Here is a 15581-nt window from a genome sequence, read left to right as displayed (position 1 = left end):
TTCACTCTCGGAAGGGTCCCAATTTAAGCAATAAGCTATATAGGCATCTTCCTAGCACGCCAAGCCTGGAAAGCATCTGGTGTGCTCTCTACTGAGTTCCCCAAGAGCAAAGGTTGTGACCTATTTGTACATGTTTCTACTACCAGCATCCAGCGCAGTGGACAGCACATAGACGAACATTCACTAACTCCAAGGACGAGTGCAAGAAGAGCTCTCTATGTGATCCAGTACGCAGGAAAGAACTAAGCGGCTCTCCTCGGAACACGAGCCAGTCATGCCGTCTCTGCAAGGCACGAGGATCTCTGTGGCCTGTGGACCATTTAGCCTGAGCAGATCCCCTTCGGCCATGCCTCCCCCAGCTGGGAGGGCCCGGTTGCTCACCTCCACACGTGTGGTTCAGCTTTTGGGGAGCCGAGGCCGGCGGCTCGGGGTGACAGGTGCACTGGGATGAGCCCTCCACGTTCAAACACTGCTCTCTCCCAGAGCAGGCACTGAGCTCCTCGATGACGCACTCGTCGACATCTATGGAAAAGAGGAGTAGGTGAGCCACTCAACACAGCCCGAACCACCTAGTCATTCGCGTTAACCTCCAGATAGGCGTCACGCGGGCTGAAGAAGTGGCTTGGGCAGTGGTCCCAGGGTAACTTCTGGAGCCCTGTCTTAGAGAGCCCCTGGGCCCGCAAGGTGCCTTCACCCATGCCGGTGGCCCACGTCTCAGGCATGCGGCACCCCCACTTTATAGCGCCATGTGCTGGGCGGGCGGGGGGAGCTGCTGCCACCAGCGAGTCTGAAGGGTCATGAAATGATGGGGTCTGAAACTCCTGCCCAAGAATAAACCTTGTGGACGGGCAGTTCTCTGGACCAGAAAGAGAATGGAGCCTCCCCTGGTGTTCAGAAGAGCCCTGTCACTCTCCTGTAACAGTCGCACAGTCTGGCAGGACACCAGCCCAGACAAGGGTGCTTCACTACCAGGATAAAATGAAACAAAGCAAGGCCACGTCACAATTTTACCTAAGCTGGAAAGGAAACACAGACACCGAGTCACCTGCAAACCACCACCCCACTCGCTTGGCCAAACGAGTGACTGTTAGTTCTTTACCAATTATGGCTTATCTTTGTGCTGGCGGTCCCCTCCTTTTAGACAAGACTTGCTGAGACACCCAGTCTTAACATTGCGCCCGCTCTCCAAGAGGGTCCAACGTAGAATGAAGTCCCATTTCCTTAGATTCTCCCCCAACTGTCCTCTAGTAGATTCCCCAACACCCCCTACGAGATGGCCGGGCTCCCCTGCTCGTGCATCCTCACTCGCTGCCTCGGGTCCGAATCCCGACCTGCTCGCTACAGGTGCGCTCCCATGGTCTCTGATGGGGGCCTCATCAGAACAGACAAGACAGCCCCCTTCCCTTACTGGCACGGCTCAGTCTGGTCTTCAAGAACATCTGTGGATTCTGAAGGGAGTAAAATGCAATCGCTGGGCTCCAGACGCTGGCACACCCCCTTTGCATGTGACCGTCAGTGTCACAGAAGCTCCACCAGCAAGAGAAACCATCCTCCCTCGGCCCAGGGAGCGGCAAGTGCAGCTGCCTCCCGCTGTGGACAAGAACGTTCCCCAGAGCCCAGGCTTCGCTCACACACTGTCCACGGCTGCTTTCAGCACAAGAGCAGAGCTGAGCCGTTGAGACCAAGGCCATGGGGGCCCACAGCCAAAACTCTGTACTGTATGGCCCTTTCCAGAAAAAGTTTGCTGACCCCGACAAAGATCCCCCCAAAAAAGACAATGACCAGGTAATTCCTTCCAGAAACAAGACCAGCTCTGTGTGCTTTACCAAGTTCAGTGTTGGGCAGTTCTGCTAAACGGGCCTCCTAGGGCCAAGGGTGTCATTGGTGAAGGTGGGGAAAGGCAAGAGGGAAGGTTGGGGACCCAAGAACTGCAGAGAAAGTGGTTTAGCTGTTCTGGGACATGCTCACCAGCACTGGAGTGGAAAGGCAATCCAGGGTGGGACGGTGTGGAGGGGACCCGGAGGGAGCGAGCCAAGGGAAGGGCAATATCGGTGCAAAAGCCTTCTCAGGGCGCCTGGGGGGCTCCGTCGGTTGAGCGTCCAACTCTTGGTTTCGGCTCAGGTCATGATCTTGGGGTCGTGGGATTGAGCCCCAAGTCAGTCTCCACACTCAGCAGAGAGTCTGCTTAAAGAATCTCCCTTTTCCTCTGCCCCTCCCTCCACTTGTGCTTTCTCCCTGTCTCGTAAATAAATAAATCTTAAAAAAAGCCCAAAAACATGGGGCGCCTGGGTGGCTCAGTCGTTAAGTGTCTGCCTTCGGCTCAGGGCGTGATCCTGGGGTCCTGGGGTCCTGGGATCAAGCCCTGCATCGGGCTCCTCCGCTGGGAGCCTGCTTCTCCCTCTCCCACTCCCCCTGCCCGTGTTCCCTCTCTCGCTGGCTGTCTCTCTCTGTCAAATAAATAAATAAATAAATCTTTAAAAAAACAAACAAAAACCTTTCTCAAAACCTTCACCTTGGAGCTCAGGGTTTCAACTTGGTTTGGGCCAGAATGAGCTAAAAGCAGGTCAGACCTACCCTCCCCCGCCGGATGGTTCCTGCAGCCCCCACCCCACCCCCCACGGAGGGGACCGAAGGAAAGCAGTACCTTGCACCTGGATGTTGATCACTTCATAGACGCGCTTCACGACCTCGTCCAGCATCGCGGAGACGTGGGCCAGCGGCGCCGGCCGGGGCAGGCCCAGCAGCAGCCGTGACACCGTGCTGGCGGTGTCCCCGCGGGCTGACTGCAGGTGGTGGACAGCGGGGCGCAGCGGCTGCAAGGCGTTGGCGACCTGTGAGGCCAGAGTCAGAGCGTCACTCGTGGCCCGGCACCCATCAGACGGACAGGGAGACTGAGGCCGGAAAAGGAAAGACTAATCGCACGCCCAGGGGCGCGCGTACGCGCGCACGCACGCACGCGCACGCGCACGCCATTGTGCTCCGCAGAAAAAACCCTCTGCGATGTTTCTCTTCATCATCCCGGTAGAAGTCCTACAAACCAGATCGTAAATACTTTAGCAGTTGTGACGGTTGCGTTGTGGGCCCTTCAAGAAACGCCAGCGTTGGAGTCCTGATCCCCGGAGCCTCGGAGTGGGACCTTATTTGAAGTAGGGTCATTGCAGGTGTCGTTAGTTATAAGGCGGTCATTGGGGTGGGTTTCTGTCCGGTGGGACTCGTGCCCTTCCGCAAGGAGCTCTGGTCACAGACACAGACCCGACGCGCCCGGGCACGGGGCCTGGGACAGACTCTCCCCGCGCAGCCGTCGGCAGGAGCCCGCCCTGCCCGCGCCCCGCTTCCAGACTGTGTCATTCCGGACGTGCGGGAGAAACGTGTGCGGTGCGAGCCCTGCACCCGCGGTGCTGTGTCCCGGCGCTGTGTCCCGGCCGCCCAAGGAAAACCCCTGGCCCCCCAGGACCCCAGCCCACCGTCGCCTGGAGGGAGATGTGGAATCAGAAGTAGGCAGAAACCACCGTCTGCTGTCCTGCACGCCCGGGTTTTGCTTTCTGTTTTGTTTTTGAGGCTTAAAGCTCTCTTTTCTTAATTCGTACGAATTCTTCTTTCCCCCTCCTGGTATCTCCAGATTCCAAGACAGCGTCGGCATCACCAGAGCAGGCTCCGCCAGCAAAGCCCCGGGTCTCCCGAGAAAGCAGAAAGGCACTTTGGAGGGCACTAGAGCCAGTCTCCCTGGCAGACCCAAAACCCCTTCCTCCCCGGGGAGACAGAGCTGGCCATGGGGGCGGCAGAAGAGGGCGCCTTGGGCTCCTGGCCTCGTGGGGATCCGCAGTCAGGGTGCCCAGCGCCGGCGGCAGCGGAGCGCGTGGGAGGCAGGACCCCTGCAGGAGGGAACAGTCTTCCTGGAGGAGCAACACCCACGCGCATGAAGAGGGAAGGGGGGGACCCGGGACAATAAAATTTAGAATACCAACAACCGCAACTCAGAGCCCGCATTGTCGGCACCGCTATAAGCTCCTTACATGTACTGTTTAAACCACAGAGCCCTATCTCAGGTGGGAGGATGAGTATTCTGATTTAATGGAGGCGTCAGAGGCCCAGAGAGGTGAAGTAACTTGCCCAAGGTCACACAGCAACAAGCGGCAGTGTTGGAATTTGCCAGGCAGTCTTGCTTCAGAGCAGTGTTCTGACTAGCCAATGGGGCAGCCCCAGCCCTCAACAAGCCAAAAAGAGACAAAAATCCCTTTCGGTTGGGACAGTTAAGGAGGCCTCCAGGGGAAGGTGACGTCCTGGAACACCTGTCTAGCTGCTTTCCTGGACAGCCCAGACAATATAAGTGTGAGTGCCATCTGTCCTGGGGCTGCCCCTGCCTGTGGGCCACACATCAAGGAAGGGCCCTGCTCTGTGACTGACCCTGTGACCCCCAGTCGCAGATGGGACACATCTATGAGCTCTAAAGGTCGGGCGGGACCAGCCACATCTTGTGCCCGGCTCAGTGTAGAAGGAAAACGCGGGGCCCCTTGTTCAAGAATTATCCAACGGGTCACGAAGCAGCAGTTGAACATCAAGCCAAGGGTGAGGACCTTCTATTCATGGGGTGACTGTACGGGTCAGTCACCCATAAAGCCGGCCCTGAGGTCAGACTGTCCCCCAGGAGAGAGCCGCCCGGGGTGAGGAGCCAGGCCCTGCCGCCGCGGGGCTCCCAGCATGGGTGGAGCCATGCAGCGTAGGGAGGCTCCATGAGAAGGCTCTGCGAGCTGTGTCCGCAGCGGGGGGCTCTCCTCAGGGAACATGCGGCCACATCTAGAGACAGTTCTGGTTGTCGCAGCGGGGAATGTTTCTGGCTTCCTGTGCGTGGAGGCCAGGATACTGTGGAAACCCTGTGATGACAGGGAGCCCCCACAAAGAAGAGCCACCCCACCCCAAATGTGGATCGTGCCCAAGTGGAGACCCCGCATCAAGAAGCCCCTGCCCGGCACGTCCCAGGAGGCCTGCAGAGCTCCACGGGGTGGAGGCTAGAACCTCAGGGATCTTGAGTGAGGTTAGCAAGGGCACAGCTCTGGGGCCTAGGCCGTCTACACTGCGGCACCCTTCTGTCTAAACTAAAAGCTTACGGGTTCCGTGCTCCACATGGTGATGGGGTAGCTTACGATGCCGCTACCTCAGAACGCGGCAAGCCACGCTGAAGGATTCACATTTAGTTCAGAGTCAGCCATGTTGGCGTCACTTGTGGAACCCCCCACCCCAACCCTCTGTTCCCACCCAGTGCCTCCCCCGGAGTCAGCCCGGGCAGCCTGCCCTGGAGAGGCGCCCGGACCAGCCCCCTGTCCTCCCCGCCTACCATGGAGTGCAGAAGCCGCATGTGGTCCAGGAGTCTGGGGTCCACCGCCTCGAGCTCCTTGAAGTCCATTTTCACCAGGACAGTCACCTGGTACCAGAAGGTCACCGGGCTCTCTGGAGCTGCACGAGGACACATTCTGATGAGCAACGGGCCTGGGATGGGCTGGGGCCAACAGAGGCTCCCATCAAGTAATCCGCTGCCAGGAACAGTGTGGCACACTTCCCCCACCTGCTGCCCCTCCTTCTCCTTACGTGCTCTGTATACTATCCTATTGTATATAACGTAGGCCAGGTAATATTGTCTATATTATATATAATATAACGTATAATGTAGTAGTATGATTGATGCATGTTATATGGGATGTAATATCTTCCATTGCACATTGTGTGTATTATTACATTATGCTGCACTAACAGGACACTATGCTGACACTATAGCATTATAACGTATATCCCGTATGATGTATATACATTATTTATATATATTTCCTTAGTTCTGAACCTTGACCAACCTCTTCTCCTGGGAGCAGGCCATAGTCAAGAGCAGAACTTTCCAGACCAGACACGTGCATACTGCAGGCCAGGCTGCAGACCCGCCAAACCAGTGCTCGGAGAATGACCTCGGTCCCTGAGGTGCTGCAGGAGCCCCCAGCCGCCAACTGTACGTCTCCTCACTAGGACACAGCTCAGCTTCCAACAGGCACCACCCCGACCCCTGGCTTCTCCAGCACACCGGGAAGATTGCAGTCAACGCTCTTCCAAGAATATCCTCCTTCCTTGGAGCACCTGGGAGCACTCCTCGCCCTGAGATTTCAGTGGCCAGATTTCGACACAGACATCACCCAGGAGTGGAATGCGCCCATGCACACGGCTGTAGGCTCTCTGTAAAACCAAGCTGCTGCTTCTGGAAACCCACCCACCCAACCTTCACCTAGCCCAGGGCTTCAACCCTACCTCGGGGGGCAGGAGCCACGCAGTGGTGGCCCCGGGATGAGGGGCAGCACTTCCGAAGTCCCGGGCAGTCTGTGTCCAGGATGCATGGTGAGGCGGGTGCTTCCGGCCCCACCATCGGGCAGACCCCAGGTCTCGAGGCAAACTCCCTGGACTGATTCAGAGCTGAGGGGAAAGTGATTAGCAATCAATGATGTTGCCCACAAGCACTGGTGTTCCAGACACTGGATTCCATCTGTGTTCCTAGAGACACGCAGCACGACCTGCTCAAGGGCCATGTCCTGGTCTGGGCATCACCTCACCACGCACGTCCTTCAGAGCACTGTCCAGGGCCGTTTGCTCTGACTTGAATACAGTTTAATCATCTTTCCTGGAAGGAGGACAGTGTGAGCTGGGGTGCTTGGTGTCCCCTTCTTTCTAGGCCAGGTGCAGGGGCTCCACCCCTCCCCCACTTAGAGACCCCCTTGCTGCTCTGTGTCCCCATAGCTCACTCATTCAATATTTATTGAGCGCCTACTATGTGCCAGGCATGTGGTAGGTGCCCAGGATCCAGCAGGGGGCCAGCGGCAAAGTCCCTGCCTTCGGGACACTTAGATTCCAGCGGGCAAGGCCAGTATGCACACAGACTTAGAGAAACCAAGCCCGGGAGTGGCAGAGACATGGTGGGCTTTTGAAGAAAAGGGCTTTTGGGGACCGAGATGCAGCAAAACTACCAGAGAATCCGTGGGCTCATGGGGATTGGCCAGGAGTCATGGTGCTGGCGCTCAGGGTGGTGGAAAGCTCAAGAGCAGGGAGAAGAACCTGACCCTGGGGAAGCCGGGGTGCTGTCCTGGCGGTGGGGGCTCTGCTGGGGGTGCTCCTGTGGCAGGACCCACAGCGGTCTGCAGGGCTGCACACCCAGAGGGGCAGCTGGGCTCAGGACAGCAGCAGACGAAGGGAGCCCAGCAGCCGGGAGCTCGAGGAGGCTAGGGACAGGAGGGAGGGGCACAGGCGTCGGGGGAAGGGCCTGCATGATCCGCAGCCTTCCTGTCACCCACCCCAGGGATGAGGGCTCCAGCTACCCTGGGTGTCAGGCAAGTGCATACGGCTCTGCCCAGATTCGTCTGAAGCCCCACACCCTACCGGACCTTTGGAAGTGCCATTCCAGGCCCTCCAGCCTCCAGGGAAAGGAGAAGCGGTCAGCAGGTGACCACACTCTGCGAGTGTCCCACAAGGGTGGGGAAGGTTAGTCCCTGGGAGACGCATGGGGTCCCACGTGGAAGGGGCTGCCGTCCCAGGGACAGCCTCCCTGGCTTCCCCCAGGGTCTCCGCAGAATGCTCCACAGACCGCAAGAAGGTGGGGCCCCTCCTAGTGCTGGGAGCGCATCACCTGGGGCAGCTGTGCCAGCCAAGGAGGAGAGGAGAAAGCCAAAACTGCCCAGAGGAGGGGTCTGCGTTCGCTCTCCTCACAGAGCCAGGCCGGCCACTGCCGTGCGACCTGCTGAGCGGGGGCTCGACGTTCAGCCTCAATACCATTTTCCTCTGCGCGCTGTCTGGGACTCCCTCCCAGGTGCCTATTCCGACATGTGAAGTCCTGGAGACGCTGCCCCGTGGGGGCTGGCTCTGGGGGCATGGAACAAGGGCATGTGGTGCAGCGGGAGATCCTTGCTGCGGTGGAAATGCCAGCATCCCTGTAGGGCCAGTGCTCAAGGACCTCAAGGTCATTGCCTTCCCTCCCAGTGCAAAAACCAACAGGCTAAGGAGACATGAGATTAGATGTAAGGTGGGCTCCCAGGACAAAAAAATGACACTAGGGGGGGAAAAAAGTAAAATCCAAATAAAGCGTGAGGTTGAACTAATGGTGGTACACGACGTTGGTTCTTTCGTTGGGGCAGATGCACCATGGTGACGGAAGCGCCACCATCAGGGGAGCAGGGGAGGGCTATGCGAACCATCTGCCATCTCTACCACCTCTCTAAATCTGCAACTACTCTGAACTAAGAGGTTTATTTACATGAAAAGAAATACAGGCCACCAAGAAAAACTGGCTTCCAAAAATGGTTGCCTGATCACAACAGAAGTGATTTCAAGTTAAAGTTCATCTTGATGCTGGCGTTCCCCCTCCGTCCTTGGAGCCCGACTGCTTACTGAGAGCCCAAGAGAACAGTCAACAGTTCCAGCTTGGTGGAAAGTCAAAAATCTGCTTCTCCTTCCACGAACTCAGCCCAAACAATGAAACAGGGCTGCCCAGAGCCTGGCAACCCAAGGTTAGTCACAGGTCAGCGAGACGGCCCGGAGGTTTCCGTCGGGACAGAGGCCCTGACGTCTCTCCCCAGGGCTGCGCATCTGACCGGCTCTGGAATCATGGTTCCCGCCCCCCCCTCCTTCCCCAGAGGGGTCCTGGTCACCCGCTGGGGGAGCCTCCTGGCCCCATGGGGTCCCGGACCCCCCAGATGATGAGCCTGTGGAAATCAGCGCTGTCACCATAGTGGGTGAGTATCGGCTGAGACGCTCGTAGGAATTCACGGCGAGTGAATCATCCCACCGTGCACAGCAGTGTTTGTACCATACGATACTCATCACCGCGTTATTTATACTAACGAAACGTTGGAAGCAGCTAGACGATCACTGGTAGGGGCTCGCTTCATCAGTGCTGCTATATCCGTGCCTAGGACGTAATGCCACGCGGCCATTACATCACGCTGCGCATAGTATCTATTGACAGGAACGACGTTCCAGATGAAATGCTAAGTGGGAAGAATATGGTACGAAGAATCCCGGTCAGGGTGACCACGTGTTTCTAGAACGTCTGCCCTGCACGGGGGCTACAGGAGAATATCGACCGTGGTTGTGTGTGGGCAGTGGGCATATGGCTAATTTCTCTTTGTTCTTTCCTGTGTTTCCAGATTTTCTGCCTGGCTCATGTATTCACTTTTGTAATTATATTGATGATACATTTAAGTCAAGTAATGTATGACTTATCATTGTTTCCCCAATGCTGGACTTTAAAAAAAATGGAAAAAGTCCTCTATCTAGACTGAAGAGAACATCACGTGTGTGCTCATAACTGCCTTCCCTTTTTAGAAGGTCGGTTGCCGAGTGGGAGGGGACAGAGCCAGCCAGTCTGGGGGTTCGTGGCTGCCCGGGGGTAAGACTCCCAGCCGAGAAAACCCATTTCCCAGCTGAGAAAACCCATTGCCGAGATGCGGGTCACCCCCCACTGGGCGGGAAGAGTACCCTCTACCCTCCGGTCCTCCCCAAATTCCCAGGCTGTGCCCCGTGGCTACCACAGGGGCCGGCCCCTATCTCATTCTGGGCAAACCAAGCAGCGAGACTTCTTCTCACTTCCTGTTCCAAAGAGCCAGGCTGTCACTGGCACCTGTGAACGAGCTTTGATCAAAGGAGCCGAGCAAAGAGTGCACGGGGTGGTGCTGCCCCACACAAGGCCCCGTGGCAGCTGCGGTGTCACACCGGGCCCTCGCACCAAGCAGGGCCCTTGCTGGGAAAGAGACCCAAGCTACGTGCCCTGCCCCTCCCATCTCCGCCCCTCCCCCACCCCCACCCCCACCACGGCCCCCTCCCTCAAATGCCACCAACCAAATCCAACCAGGGGTTGGGGAGACCCAGCCCAAGTCTGTGCCACCTTGGTCAAGGCACCTGCTCACCCCCAGGTCTGTGACCCCATCTGCATGGGGGGGTGTTCTCCCGGCCGTCAGTGACCTAGAACCTGCCTGGCTGGCCTGTCATAAAGGGCATATGCAGTGAAGGTCCTCTTCTCCTTCCTTCTGGGCTCCTCTCCACACGGCTACTAGAACGACTCTCTGGGGCCCAAGGGGGACCCCCACCACACTCAGCCACCTCACAGGGGCCTCTCGTCCTCCAGGGGAGTCCCCCTTTCTTGCTCCCCGTGTGTCCCCCGCCACCGCCTCCCCCTCCCTACACCAGCCACACCATTACCAGCAGTTCCCCCAGAGAGCCCTGCCTGTGGGGCTCTCTAACTAGAATGTTCTGGCCCTCTCCACACCTGGTGAGTTCCTAATTAAAGGTGCCAACACTCCAAAAGCGGGGCTGACGTCCCACGAGAGGCATTTCCTGGGGGCTGGCTTGTGGAAGGCAAGGAAGGAGAGCAGCAGGTGGTGGACAGGGGACACCAGCCCTCCCCCTCCCGTGAGAATTCACTGCCTTAGCACAACGGGGCAGCAGCCTGACAGAAAGGCACCAGTCGGCGTGGGGGCGGGGTGCTCAGACGCTCCGGGGGGCTCCTCTGGACAGGTGACCTCACTAGTCAAGTGACCTCACAGCGGCAGCGAGCAGGTGGGAAGAGAGTGGCCTTTGCAGGTGAAACTGGACAGGACAGGGCGGCATCCACCATCCCCCGAACCCCGATCCTGACCCCCACACCAAGGTGTGGTGGCCTGAGCTCTCCCCAACACTGGGACCCCCACCAGCCCCGGAAGACAGGTGCTCCCAGGAAGCACTTCCTTTGTGCACATGGCCCTTGGAGACAAGGAAAGTGGAAAGGGAGCCAGTGTCTGCACAGGAAGGGACTCCTTAGCTCCAGCCCCTGGCAGGACCGCAGGGGACAGCCCCACCCTGCAAGGGCGCCCTCAGGGAACAAGTGGGAACACGGAGCTGGCAGCAGGCTGTGGGCCCTGAGGTTTTTATGGTGGTGGCGGCCTCGGTGATAGTGGTGTCATTTGAAGGCTCATCTGTGTGTGTGACCCTCTGAACGGGGTCAGTGGGACGTGTCAGCCATCTCTGTCCTCTGTGAGGTGGCTCCGGGGGCCTGAGGGAGGCACACTCAGGATGACTCAGGGCACCAAGCCCACACAGTCTTCTCAGCAGCTGCACCAACTACATCCTGTAGCCGCCGGCTGCGGAGGGGGCCGGCGCCCCTGGTGTGCAGCGTCCCGGCCTCGGGGCGGGGACAGGTTGCATGGGTGCCCCTCCCGGGCCCTGGATGGAGGCTTTGTGCACTCTGGAGGCAGCAGCCCTTCATTTCTAGGGGTGGCCCCGAAACTCACTGGGGCTCCACCCTTCCCACTTCCCCTCCATGACAGGGTGGGGGCGGGGAGACCGTCTGGCAGCTCAGAAACTCATTTTAGAACTGGTATTGACTCAGATTTAACCAGCACCACCACCCACACCCACACACATGCATCCTTTCCCTGGAAGAGGTCTTCTGGAAAGTTCCCTCCATGTCAAGAGGCCGAGCTCTGAATGTTGCAAAGCCCAGCCCCCCGGCCTCACACACTGGCTGGGCACAGCCACACTGGTCCTCCAGGGAACTGCCTCAAGCATCTTCCAAACAGCCCTGACGGAGGAAGAGCGCTCGGGGCCCCTGGGCAGTTTGGGGGGCGGAGGGGACCTTTCCCTCTCTTTCACACATGGGGGCTGAGATTAGGATTTCAGTTGAAGGAAGCATTCCACGACAGCTTTTTAAAAAACGAAAGATCTCCACCGATATAGAAGAGATCGCAATGCTCGTTCTCAAACTCAGCTGTGTGTTCAAATCACTCGGGAGCTTTAAAAAATCCCAGTGCCCCAGACCAATTTCATCACCTTCTCTGAGGACCACAGCCACCCATTAGTGTTTTTAAAGCTGCCCAGGGGCCTTCAGTGTGCAGTCAGGTCTGAGAGCCACTGCTCCAAAACAGAGGTTCTCCAAGGGGGGCCCCAGAGCATCAGGACCAGCTGGAACTTGTGCTGCACCCCGACCCACTGGTTTCGAGATCGGGGTCTGGGCCGGCGAACCACGCTTGGGCAAGCCCTCCAGACCATCCTGATGCACGCTCTAGCTTGAGAACCATTGTTCCAGAAGGGCTAACGGTGCGAACAGTGCCTGAGTCTCATTGGGGTCCCGGGGCCCCCCGCCCACCGGCCGCCCCGGACTTATGCAGGACGCAGTAGAGGCCCAGCTGCTCGTAACCCGCACAGCAGTCGGTCACGTTCCTGGACTCGCAGACCTCCACGGCCAGGTACTGGGTTCTGTAAACTGTCTTGGGGCACCGCCTCCACGGGACCCACCCTCCGCAGGGAACGGAGGTCACGTGTGATGTCTGGACAGCCTCCACCTTCGGGACCTTTCGGGTCACGCTGTACTCGCACAGCGGGAAGCTCAGCAAGGAAAGGCCTTTTTCTGTGAGGGGGTGGGAGGAGGGACGGAAGACACAGCGAAGAAGAAAACACCAGAATCAACTCGACAGACAGTCCTCCACTTCTGCAAGAGCAAGGGAGATGAGACCTCCCTCACCAGCAGCCTCCGGAGTCTGCCCACCGGACCACTGAGAAGTCAGGCAATTGCGTGAACTCCGAGGAGTCAAGGGTAATGGGGACCTGCCGGCTCAGAAGTCCCCTCTGCAGAGCCTGGAGCTGGGGCCCATCCACACTTCCCACAGCCCCGGGGCTGACGGTGCACTAAAGACTTCGGCCTCTGGAGCTGGGAGGAGATAGATCTCTGCCCTCGGAGCACCGGCAGCCCCAGGGGACTCTCCGCGCACTCACCGGCTCTTGGTGCAGGATGAGGGAATGGTTTGACCGTCCTTACATCATCAGATACTTAACCTCTGAGCTCTCGGCTTTATGGAACTGTACAGCCACGGGGTAGGCACCCCATATCATAGCGTGTACCCCTCACCGAGGAGCTTCTGGAAAGAGCTTTGAGACAGCAGCAGAAATCATCTGCATTGCCAACACCAGGACGGCGGCCCGAAGACACCCTCCTTTGGCTCCACAGCATCCCACGAGTGTGCAGAAAGCGAGACTCTGGGGGCTGGTGACCCCTGGGGAGAAGCGGGGCTGAGCCAGCCCTGCAGCCCAGGCTGATGAGGGGGCCTGCAGCCTTACTTTGCATAGCACATGGTTGAGGGACTGGAGAAGTGGCCATGGTGAGTGTGACCACTCAGTGAATGACAATGGGACAGTGCCAAACAGGACAAAGCCCGAGGCTTCCTGCACCGAGAATTTGGGAAGGAGCTCTAGATTTTGTTTTGCATCTTAACCTAGGAGGAGAGGCGAACCACTAATGAAGGTTACATCTCCCAGCCCCTGGGGAGCCACCGTCTCCATCTGAGCATGACAAGGTCCCAGCTGAGCATCAGCAGAGCCCTCCTGCGCACAAAAGTGCGTGCACACACACACACACACGCACGCACACACGCGTGCACGCACACCTTCGCTGAAACTGGTTTGGGATCTGTTTGTTGTGCTTTGATTTTTGCATTCCTCCGGAGGCCACCCGGTCCTCTCCAAGTCTGGCTTCTCGGCAGAGCCCAGAGGGGACACCTTACAGCAGATCCTCCCATTCTACATCCTTCTAAGAGCCATCAGCGTGGGACTCGGGGGTCCTGGGTTCTGGTCTCAGAGGCAGGAAACAACGCTCTGGAGTGAGCGTGGTCCTGGCATCAGAAGTTGGTTCCCAAATACCAGCTTTGTGATTCTGAGCACGTTTCCTGCCCTCCCAGTGACCCCATCTTGTCATCTGTCAGATGCGAACTATGTCCTGGAATTAAGTAGATGAAACTCGGCCTGGGAAGGTAGTACGTGGCCGGAAGGGCAAGAAGCTGGGTAACCCCGACGCAGCCCTGATCCTCTGCTCCCGTGTCCCCACAGGCACAGCGAGGTTTGAGGGGGACCTCCTGACAGCTCCAGCTTCTCGAGGCCGAACAGTTTACACGTTACCCATCCCGCAGGAAAAATCAAGTGAAAGAAATCACAACCCAAAATTCCACTTCCGGGGGGGAAAAAAACTTTAAACCAGTGCTTAACTGAAGTTGATCATAGAAACAGCGGATCTGTGTGAATTCCCAACGGAATAAGACAGATTTCAGAAGGAAATGATTGCAAAGGTTTGCAAGCTCAGGTCTCTGCAGTCCGGGGCTTCAGAAACCCAACATGCTCTCCGCAGGAACATGGGCCTGGCAAAGGCTCTGGGTGCCCTCGCGGGGTCCCTCACTGCCCCGTTGGCCACTTTTCACCTTCATGCACCGAGGAGGACGCGGGGAGCTAGCAGGCCCCAAGGGAGGGGGTCCAATTCACAATCCCGAGCCTGCCCGACAGGGGAAGAAGTTTCGAGCCAGGGCCCAAGGCAAGGGTCACACTGGTGGAAATTTGGTCCCTGGCCACTCTGGGTGTCCCTCCCCCTACTTGCAAGTAGGGGACTCCAACCCTCCAAGACCTGAGACTCAAGACTCGGGAGACTTTGATTCTGAGTCTCCAGGAACTCACTACTCGGTGTGGCCTGCGGGCCGGCAGCACCTGTACCAGCGGCAGAAATGCAGAGTTCCAGGCCCCACCCCGGACCCGCTGACTCAGAATCTGCATGTGAACTCCCCCGGCCCCCCTTGACTCAGAGGCACACACACACCATCTCCTCTGTGGTTACCAGAAAGTTTGGCAAGATGGAACTGATGTCGCCTCTCAAAGCAGACGCACCTTTGCAGGGCCGCCGTCCCCACGAGACCTGCTCCCCGGGAGCCCCCTGCTCCTCCGGCCTCACCCACGCCGAGCTCCGAGCCCTCACCTGTGAAGCCGCTGGCCTGGCCGGGGCCTGCCGCGCTGACCAGAGCCAGCAAGGCCAGCCAGAGGGTCCTGAGCATGGTCGGGCTGAGGTAACACGGCTCCAGGCCTCCCCGGAGCAGCCACACAAAGGGGCCTGGAGAAAGGGCCCTTCTGCTCCCGGCGCCGCTGGCGGTGATGATGGCTTCAGAGCATGTGCTCCGAGCGAACAGTCCCTTATGCCTGCTCGTTAACACCTGCCGCCACCACGGCCGGGTCCCTCGGGGAACCCATTCTAGCTCCAGACAGATGGCATCTTTCAGCACCCAACCGGCAGCTGGCATCACTAGGTCCCATCTCGTTGTTACGCAGAAAACCCGTTTCAGACCCAGATCTGACTCCCTCCATCAAGCACAAAGTATTCTCTTTCCTTATCGCCGAGAACTGGCAGGAGAAAACAGCAGCACATCAAAGTGGATTCAGAAAGGCGTCCTTCACCCAGTTGGACGATACAGATCAAAGCCATAAAAATGTTCATACCCCTCCCCCCATGACCTCCCCCCCAGGGCTGCTGTGAGGGCCGCGAAGCTACTGTCCAGAGAGGTCCGTTCCTCGTCCGCATGTAACAGGGAGAAGCGAGCCATCCCCGGAGAATGGGAACGTGAATCATTACAGAGCAGCAGGTGCAACGTCACAGAGACGCGGCTCACCACGCAGAGGGGGAAACGACACAAAGTCGACACAGTCCCTCGTGAAGTTCCATCTCCATGAGCGACAACTCTGCACGCTTCTGTGAACGCGGGCACACAGTCCGGGCAGAGCCA

General features: G+C 58.2%; 1 protein-coding gene across 1 annotated transcript in view; it reads right to left on the bottom strand.

The window, feature by feature from the left end:
- Positions 1-14858, bottom strand: part of UMODL1 (uromodulin like 1) — a 68082-nt gene extending 53224 nt beyond the window's left edge. Inside the window, exons 1-6 of the mRNA XM_057306823.1 lie at positions 14783-14858; positions 12158-12400; positions 6286-6447; positions 5333-5451; positions 2645-2831; positions 382-522 (exon numbers count right to left, since the gene is read on the bottom strand). Of these exons, the coding sequence (XP_057162806.1) occupies positions 382-522; positions 2645-2831; positions 5333-5451; positions 6286-6447; positions 12158-12400; positions 14783-14858 (928 nt within the window). The remainder of the gene's footprint in view (positions 1-381; positions 523-2644; positions 2832-5332; positions 5452-6285; positions 6448-12157; positions 12401-14782) is intronic.
- Positions 14859-15581: the final 723 nt, after the last annotated feature.

The sequence above is a fragment of the Ursus arctos genome, unplaced genomic scaffold (genome assembly GCF_023065955.2).
Source record: "Ursus arctos isolate Adak ecotype North America unplaced genomic scaffold, UrsArc2.0 scaffold_4, whole genome shotgun sequence".
In the NCBI taxonomy this organism is placed as follows: Eukaryota; Metazoa; Chordata; class Mammalia; order Carnivora; family Ursidae; genus Ursus; species Ursus arctos.
This window is presented reverse-complemented; position numbering and strand designations above follow the sequence as displayed.